Here is a 10,196-nt window from a genome sequence, read left to right on the forward strand (position 1 = left end):
ATCTTTTTTATATTTTATACACACAAGTACCTCACCCTTTAATGCTTTATTACACTTCCTGAAAGAACAAGACCAAAATGCATACAAATGCTTTCTAATGGTTTGTAAGTCCCAAAACTATACTTTAAGCATCTTTTTTTATATTGAACAAAGTGAGAGAAAATACCATAAAAATAATCAGCAATCTAAGAACAGAATGCAAGAAAAAAAAGAAAATTGCATTCTTAAATCACTAACTATAACACTTTCTACCGAGATACAATATACGAAATTACATAAAATGAAAGAAAATTGCATTCTTAAATCACTACTATAACACTTTCTACCGAGATACAATATACGGAATTACATAAAATGACTGATCCAAACATTAAATAAGACAGATGCATACATAAGAAAGACACTGTTGACAAATACAAACGGCACAAGCATGTCAGCTAAGGATTACAAGATATACAATCAACACCATCAGTCACATGCATGAAAGCTCTGGACAACTTGAAATGTTGCTTGACACATTTGATCTCTCCTTCACGAAGCTGTAAAATCTGATATTTGATTTCATCCAGCTATCTACTATATCTATCACCATATCTTTCATCTTTGGTAGTACATCACTCTGCAACTATCCAGAGGGGCTGAAATGTTTGCGGCCATTGACTGTTGGACGATACTCTCCCCCACATTCCTTCACAGAGCAGTACGTCTGCACTACAGTCAATCCCAGCACAAAAATCCCAATCAGTAACGCCGTGAATTTCCATGGACTCGATAGATGCTCCGAATGGAATTCCTCCATCCACTGGATAACATTTCTTCTGTAAAAGTTCTTGAAAAGCGCCTCTTTGATCTGGGCTTTCAAATCCCCATGGGACTCGAGGAAACCTGCAAGAAAAAAAGGCTGAGACAATCCATCCCACATCTTGGCCACGTACTCGTCTGTAATCATCATGCTCTGCCGCTCAATCACGTTGCTCTTTCTCAGCAATGTGACATCGTCCTTGTCGTCGATGAGGCAGTCCATCAATTCCACATAGTGAGTCACGCTTTTTTCTCCACCAGCGTCATTGAACTCCAATGCGAGCAAATTCCTCAACAGCACTTCAGTGTAGGTGTCTGCAATTGTTATCTGAGGAAGATAAAGCGTGTCCGAATTCCTACAAAATCTGATCTTACCAGGCCCCTTAAACGACTGAAACTGAATCCCACCTTTGACAAGCTCTTTTGCATTGTATTTCGGTAGAAAATCATTGATGTCAGCTTTGCCTGGACGCTTATGGAAATGATTCCGTACTCGCTCAACCATGTTTCCCATCACAGCCAAAACCTTCTGAAACCGACTTAAATCGGCCGGATCTGGGAGCTTTTTCTCTACTCGGAGGACTGAGGAGATACATTTATGCATATAGCCCAACAGATGCTTTTCTTTCTCAATCTTCATACTTGGATCGCCTACCTGGAAGCAACACAGGCGATCTATTTGAGATTCAAGCGTCTGCTTAGTAACATTCTCAATTCTATTAGATTCCAGAGCAATTTCCACTTGTTTGACAAGGGAAATAGGAATTTGATTTTCCAACTTCACAATATCACACCTCACGGTTACAGGTGCAGGGACACTAATATCAGTGGTGAATGTGGAGAGAAAATGGAAAAGGAACAGGGCATCTATCATCATCAACCACACAAGCCTTGAAGTTTCCACCTCTATCTCCTGCCCGCTGTAAAACTGCTCAAATTGCACGCCACTCTCAGCTATTTTTGTGTACAACTCTCTGATGGTCTCAACATCTTTATCAGCTATCTCCTTAAGCTTGTAAAGTTCCATCTGTGAACGATCATCATCTTTCCCATTTGTCTCCTCGCAGAGGCTTCGGTGGTAAAGACCCAGCGAAACCATTTGAGGAATGTATGCTTCTGCCTTGGCAATCATGAGAGCCTTTGGCACTCGCATACTGTTGCTCACTACACCAACTGCTTTCTTAGCCTCTTGATAATATTCCTCCACATCTGCATCCCAGTTGCATGGAATTCCTGCCATCACTACAGATAAACACAGATTATGTAACACCAAATCTATATCCTTCTACTTATACAGTTTGAGCACGGATACTTTCCTTGAGACTTAAAAATTCTTTCTCTGGTTAAAGAATTTTTTTTATTAATCAAATATTTTCAGCTGTAAAATCAGCTTGATTATTAGTCTCTTTAGGCTAAGTATACTGTTAAATTTAATCTTTTTAGCTGTAAAATTGCTGATCTTGTCATTTATTTTTTTCTTACTTCAAAAAAAATTGAAGTAACAGAATAATGTTTAAGCAAAGGTCGATCTGTTCGGTTTTGTGATATGAAGTAATTAAAGTGATATATTATTCTTAATAAATCAAAGTGATATATTATTCTTAATAAATCAAAGTGATGGTGCCATCAATTATATTAAACGTATGTCCATTTTCACATGGGATTTAAAGTGAAAAATGTTATTTAATCTAAATCTAGTGTATGCAAATTAAATATGTTATAAATTTAAATAGCATTGCATGGGATGATAACACATGTAAAGGAATAGATAGGTTATAGGGTAATTTAAATTAATCAATATTGGTCAAAACATATTTTAAGAATAATAGTAGGGACAATTGCTTTTGTAAATAAATGCATGGAATTAAAGAATAAAAAAAAGTATTTATCTTTTATTTTTATTTTGTTTTTTATTTTAATAATTATTTTTCATTTACTCATTATTAAAAAAATTAGGGTTTGTTAATAATAAAATATTTGATTATGGAGTTAGTCAAGAATACAAATGATTAAAAGGAAAATATTAATGAGAAATAAAAAATAAAAAATAATATTTTATTTAACTAAAATGTAAGGGATACAAATATGAATCATTACAACAAAAACAATAGGTGACTATATATAGAGTATAACACCCAAAAGATTGGAAACACAATCAAGTGAAATAAAGTGAAAAAATTCCTAAGTAAACTTAGGTAAGTAATAAAATGATCTTAGTCGAGGACTAGTTGAGAAATAGACTATTGACACTAACACCCCCTTTAATTGCTTTTAAGGGAAAAGAAAAGATTAAACAAAATGGGTTCTAGCTACAAGATTTCATGGTGTGCCCATGTACAACAAAATCTCCTTGAAAAGAAGAGAAGGAGAAAACCAATGAAAGAAAATCCCCCATAAGAGGATTAAGAAAATAGGGCTAAGTAAACCCCTTTAAAGGAATGATTTCTTGCATGCGTCTAATAGATGTTGTAGATGGAGATATCTAATCTCAATGAAGGGTTTGGTGAAAATGTTTACAATTTGATATATTATAGGACAATAGCACAAATCAATGACTTGATCCATAAGAGCTCAAGTTAAGAAAGTGCATGTGGATCTCGATGTCTCTAATCTAGTGATAGTGGACTTTATTCTTTAAGATCTAAATGACACTCTAGTTATCATAGTTAATAATTGTGGTGACATAATGTGTGCCAATCAAATTAAAACACTAGAACACATTAATGAGAATAAATTGAAAGCAATTTAAGAGAAAGAAATACAAACTTGGCCTTCTTGTGAATGTCCTATTGTCCTCTATCTCCAAGGATTTATTCAGCCATGTTAGCTCGAGCAGATTTATGCACTTGTGGCTTTCAAAATGACAACCTAGAGAATGAGATTGAATGCAAATGCAAGAAATTGTTCCTACAATTGTATGAGATTAAAATCTAGATGAGATGCAATTTTAATTCTACATGATGTTAAAATGCACTATTGATCTATGCTCTATTGATCTATGCTAAATGATAATATTATGCTATGAAATGCTTAAAGATTAATAAAAATGCTAGAAATGCTTGATGCTTTTAATTCTTAATGACTAATTCTAGACTCTAGACCTTGATTTGTGTAAAATGAAGGTTTACTTATAGATTTTCCAAGGTTCATGTCCTAGGTGGCAAAGATAGATGGTCCAAATTCAATTTGAGAATATGAAGGGCTGGAGATGGAGAAGTTAGAGAGAAAAGTGTATCATGCTTCCTTAAGAGGGACCAAGTGATATGTGCAGGATGGAGAGGAAAAAGGAATGCCAAGTGTTCTCAATTGGTTGCAAATGCCATGTGTCTCCCAAGTTTGTTCAATTTGTTGAAGATATTTGATGGATTAAATATTTTAGAATATTTAATTTATGAGACACAAGTTGATGTGGCACTTTAATGTGGCATGATACGATGAGTTGGTTAGGTGATGTAGAAATGATTTAGAATAGGAATAATAAATGCCATGAATCATATAAATAAATTAATGTATTTATTTATAGATAGAGGAATTAGACATTAGATATTAATTAAATAACATGTATTTAATTAATTTTCTCAAGCCAATTTTAGGTGTATACAATAACTAATGAATTTTAAAAATGGAATTCCAAGTTTAGTCAAGATATTCTAATCCAAATAGCCATAGTAGAGACATTGAAAACTCCCCAATACTCAATCATACACAATGAGAGAGAAATGGCTGGTTACTTCTTACTCTACCAACAAATGCAACCAAAACTAATGAAATTTGTATCCAAACATGGACTTACAATCATCAATATCACCAACACAATTAGAGTTTATGTATCCAATAAAATATAAACTAATGTGTACTACATAGTGAATCATACATCTATGGGTGTCTTGTATATAGTGAAGAATACATTTAGAATCTCTCCAATGAATCTTACAAGAATTTTGCATGGATTATGAAACCATGCTAATTATAAGTCAAATGTTAGAGTGAGTATGATTCAAGTAGATGATGATACAAATAATTTGATGATATAAGGTACCATTGACTAAAGGAGTAGAATACTTGGGCCCCTCAAATCTATCTTCTAATAGAAAGAAATTCAATGTAGATTTATAATTGTCCATATGAAACCAAACAAGGAGGTCAAGAGAATACTTTGGGTTGTGCAAGAGTTATCTTAAAAGAGGACTAAATGATCTTGATTCTGAGAAAGTAATGTAGCACACCCAAATCAATCATGGAAAATCTATTGTGAAAAGTAATTGACTATGTCAACTATGGATGAGATGCTCCCTCTAACAATCAATATTAAGAACCAAAAATAAAAGAGAGTCCTCCTATCTAAAAATATAGGCATTTGGATCATAATGACGTCAAGAGAATCTAGTAGAGAGAAAATAAAATGAGTTCATCTTTGCATGACAAGATTGTGGGGACTAATTCAAGCTATAGAGATACTTCTTATTATGATAAACCAAAAAAGAATCCTAAAAAATGCAGATATGGTTTCTCCAAGTAAATATCATTTTATATATCCTTGTGAGGAAATAAACTCTTCGCATCCATTTGATGAAAAGCATAACCATGATCCACAATATTTTTAATAATAAGATGAATCAATATCTTATTTGCAATAGGAGAAAAGGTCTTAGTTTATTCAATACTAAGAACCTACAAGAAACCTTTGGTCATAAGTCATTCTTTATACCTTTCAACTAATCCATCTAAAATATATTTGGTTTGATAGACACTTACACTAGATTATTTTTCTTCTTTATGAATTTAAAGAAAACCCCATGTGTTGTTTTAATCAAAGAGTTGTATTCTTCATCCATGAATGAATCCCAATGAAATATATTTGATGCTTCATGAAAGGATTATGGATTTAAAGCTATTTAAATGTAGTTCAATATGGAATGTCCATATGTTTTTATAGAGTCTTTCTAGTGTTTAATTGATTCTAACAATAGATCCTATAGACTATAGAGTTTGTTGAGCCCATCAAGACATATAAGAGGAAGGAGATGGGGGAATATAGTCATTATCCTTTTTATATGAACTTGTTGAAGAAGAAGGTTAAGCCTCATTAGGAACCCTATGATTAGAAGAAGAGGAAAATCCTTTATTTCATTTTCATTTGAATCCACTATGTAGGAATGAAGAGTGTAAGAGAACATGTTTTGAGAGATTTCCATAAAATGAATATTTCACTCAATAAAGAGATCATGTGTCTTAAGATCCAATATATGATGTCCTTTGACATATAAAGATATCCAACAAAGGTGCGAAGTTGGATTTGAGGTTCCAAAAGCATAAATTTCTCTAAGGGAATGTGATCCCATGAAAGAAAACCAAAAACTTTGAAATACCACACAAAATGTTTCCTATCCTACTAGGATTAAAAGGGAGTCTTCAATACCTTATGGGGAACTCTATTCTAGATATGAGTAGCACAATTGATAACTTCAACCCTTTATTTAGGCACAAGGTAATAAGTGTGGATTGAATGTATCTATTCATCACTTCTAAGGATCTACTTTTCTCTCTACAATACTACTTTTTTTAAGGAAATTTTCAGCCATGCATGGCAAATCTCCACATAACCCAAATAGAGAAATCTATACAAACAAGTATTCAAAATATATATTCAAATGAATAGACAATGTATCATCAAATATGACACAATATAAACCATAGGAAAACCCTCAAGAGGGAAAATCAAAAACTCCAAAAGCATCCATCAGTCATGTATTATTTAGCAATAAAATCATTACAATACATCTTTAGAGTCCTCCATGAACACTTTTGAAACACAAGCTCTCTATAAGCACTCAATGTGAAGAGGCATGCAACCGCACTTCCTATGTCATGCTTCAAACCCTCCCAAATGCTAACAAGAGATGCTCTCAATCCCTTACCCAAAATGACCAATTACCCAACCTTAGACAACTATCCATGGGCTTACTTTTTATAGTTCATCAAGCTCACACAAAACCACCAAGTTGTATTACATAAAAAAATGTGACTTATACCATGAGATTAAAAAAATATTAACCCCGCACTTAATATTAGGTACTAATTTTTCACTTTATTAATTATCTTTCCTAAATATGAAAAGAAATATTTTTTTCATGTGAAGCCCTACATTAAATATATACCAACTTTGTACACACTAGTACATTTGGGCCTAATTTCCGATGGCTAATTGTCAGATTTGCGACGACCAAATGTCAAACTTCTAACAAACTTTACCATCGAAAACTCATCGTCGGGCTTCCCGATGATGCCATTTGCGTCGGTCATCTGACGATGTAATGAACTCATATGACGTCGGCTATATTTGCACCCCTCACCACAAATATCGGTGGATTTCTGATGGATGTTATGATTGCTCCTCGATGACCGTCTGACATGGAAGTGATGTCGGATATACAGCATCCTTGTCGGACGTTTCATTAGTTGTCATCGGAATTCCGACGGCGAGAGATGATGTGGGTCAAACGGATTTGCCGTCGGTGAATGAAAGCATTGAACGAGTTATATTTTTAAAAATTGTATTAAACATTTATTATTTATTTGATTTAGTGTTATTTGCAAAAAATGATTATCAATGATGTTTCCTTTCTCCAAGAATTGTCTAGGATCTTTCCGTCAGATAATATGTAACATCGAATGACTAAATCTTTTCTTTACAAATGCTTATTTTATTTAATTATTATTTGAGCGTGAATTAAAATTTATATCTATACGGAAGCAGAACATACAAGCTGAAGATTTGTGTGCAAGCAAATTTCCTAAAAGAAAGCAAGTAGGCATTATCTTGAATGACATGGAAACAAGCTCATCAGCTGCCTAGAAGAGAGCAATTGGAGAAAAGCAGAGGAAAGTGTTTAAGGGTGATAAATAGATAGAGAGTATGCAATACAAACAAACAATGTCTGGAGTGTCTGATGTGACGTCTCTAATTTATGTCCGGAGGGACTAACTGGTTTTGGAGTTCCTGTGAAACCTATTGGGCCACGCTTTGGAGGAAATCAATGTGTTCACACAAGGAGCACCCTTTTTCTATTATGAGAATGATACTTTTGCACCGAAGGATATTTGGAAGTCAATATCCAAAAATTTCTATAGTGTGGAACCAGAGTTGGCGGACTCGAAGTAATTGTCAGCTTTCAAAAGACCAAGAGGTTATGTACACAATCTCCCAATAGAAGGGTGATTTCAAGCATTACCTCTCCCCCCATGACTATTCAGGAAGCACTTCCTTAAACAAATTACCATTGGCCTCCATGGGATCAAAAAAAAAATCAAGCATAGACTCTAGACAATGTGGTGGTGTCTTTCATGAAGACCTTTGCACTACAATAGAAAATTCACAAGGGAAATTGCAAGATAGTGAAGAGAAATACAATCTTGAAAAGTGGGAAGAATGGATTTTCGTTTGGGTGGGGCCAAGTCAGGTGGCTCCTCTAGAGGTTGACGAGATAGAAATCATATTAGAATTTGAAAAATATCACACTCATGGAACTTCGTGTGCGAGTGATTGATTGCGGTGTTTGGGTAATGTTGGCATTACAGTAAGAAAGATTGTTGGCATTTCAATATCACGAGATTGTTGATATTCATTAAGGATATTGAGAAGGTTGTTGAAGATTATTGATATAACTAAAGAAGGATGATAACTATCTTTATAACATTATTTTGTCATTGATGTCAAAAAGTTGATTATTTGATTCAGTATGATGTTGCCATATCTTGAGAAGATTGATTTGAAGAGAATTAAGATGTCGGTAAAAGAGACAGAAAGAATGTGATGAATAAGGGGAGAAATAAGTTATTCAATGGGCAACTATTACCGAGTTAGACAATGATGAGATCATGATGTTTAGATTGTTTTGATATCCTACAAATTTTGTTGATTGTAAGGTTAATACTATACTATGTCACCGAGCAAAGAACCTAGTCGGTAAACCCTAAGGAACCTAGTCGATAAACCCTAAGGTTATCGATATCGGTTAATGAAGGTGGAATGTCTACCGAGTAAAGTTTAGTATTTACCGAGTTGCAACCGAGTTATGACAAATCGCATTGGATGGATAAAAGCATTATTTAATGAAGGACAATGATTAGCTGGAGATGTATAAATGATTGGTATGCCATGCATGAAGTTTGTTAAGGATCTATGGCAAAGGAAAATCGGCAGGAAGATCTACAACGCAGATGGAACCGCAATAACCTTGTGCAAGTTCCAAGAAAGGAATGCAAGTCCCGAGGCAAGGTAAAACATTTTCAGATCGAAGAATACATTGAACCTAGACAAGTTTGAAGATTTGATGGCTAAGATTGATCATGGGAAATGTGATCAAGGAGATTAAGTGGTTAGAAATTGTTTATAAATAAGGAATTGTTGATAAACAATGTATGCGGGCAAGTGTAAACATAGGGATGCTACATAGTGATTACCGAGCATAGAAGTTTGAAGACCTGTTTGAATAACAGAGTAGGGAACCCAGCAGAGGGACAAGATAAGTCCTATGACTAGATTATTTTGAGCAAATAAGAATTTTCTTTAGCATTTTAGATGTGAAGTTGCAGATATATTTTTATTACTGTTATTTTGTAAGTGATAGGAAATCTCTTAACCGAGTGGACTTAACAGTCTTATTTGTAAACCCTCTAGCAAGGTAACATTCTAAATGAGTGTTTGAAATCCTTTGACAAGGTCACTTCTAACAAAGTGAGGTTCCTAACAGATCTGAGGGAAATCCCTTAACCGGGTCACATCTAGCAATGTGTTTGTAATCTTTAACAGGATTTGCTTTTAACCGAGCATACTCTAGAAGAGTATATTTCTTAGTGGGTCCGAAATCCCACAGTGGTTTTTCCCTATTTGGGTTTCCATGTTAAATCTGGTGTTATGAGTGTTATGATGATTATGTCTTTATGAGTTAGCATGTTTAGCAGTTTTTGGTTATATTGCCGAAGTATAAGTTACCGAGGTTGAATCTGTTGATTTTATGAAAGATTAAGTTTGTATGATTCACCCCCCCCCCCCCCCTCTCATCTTGTTAGCTATTGGCATCTGTACTTTACTTTTAGTATCATAACTTATAATTGGTATCAGAGCTTTGGACTCCAGAAGAAAAAGTTTAAAGGTACTTGAGGAAAAGATCCAAAGATGTATAAAAGGGATGCACCAAAGCTGAACAAGTCAAGTTTCTCCACATGGCAAAAAAGGATGAAGCTGCATTTATCAGGAATTGGAGAATATGCAACATATTATCTGGAGAATGATTACATTGCACCGAGCACAAACCCTATGACCTTGGAAGAGATAAAGGCAAAGAAAGAACATATTCAAGCTATGATTGAAATAACATCAGCATTAACCGACT

General features: G+C 34.3%; 1 protein-coding gene across 1 annotated transcript; it reads right to left on the bottom strand.

The window, feature by feature from the left end:
- Positions 1 to 328: 328 nt before the first annotated feature.
- LOC131028685 (putative UPF0481 protein At3g02645) lies at positions 329 to 2,051 on the bottom strand. Its single transcript, XM_057959022.2, has one exon. It carries the CDS (start codon positions 2,039 to 2,041, stop codon positions 626 to 628), a length of 1,416 nt encoding a protein of 471 aa, XP_057815005.1. The 5' UTR covers positions 2,042 to 2,051; the 3' UTR covers positions 329 to 625.
- Positions 2,052 to 10,196: the final 8,145 nt, after the last annotated feature.

This window comes from Cryptomeria japonica, chromosome 4 (assembly GCF_030272615.1).
Source record: "Cryptomeria japonica chromosome 4, Sugi_1.0, whole genome shotgun sequence".
In the NCBI taxonomy this organism is placed as follows: domain Eukaryota; kingdom Viridiplantae; phylum Streptophyta; class Pinopsida; order Cupressales; family Cupressaceae; genus Cryptomeria; species Cryptomeria japonica.

Coding starts and splice junctions, on each gene's coding strand:
- LOC131028685 (XM_057959022.2), bottom strand. CDS start 2,041: ATGGCAGGAATTCCATGCAACTGGGATGCAGATGTGGAGGAATATTAT.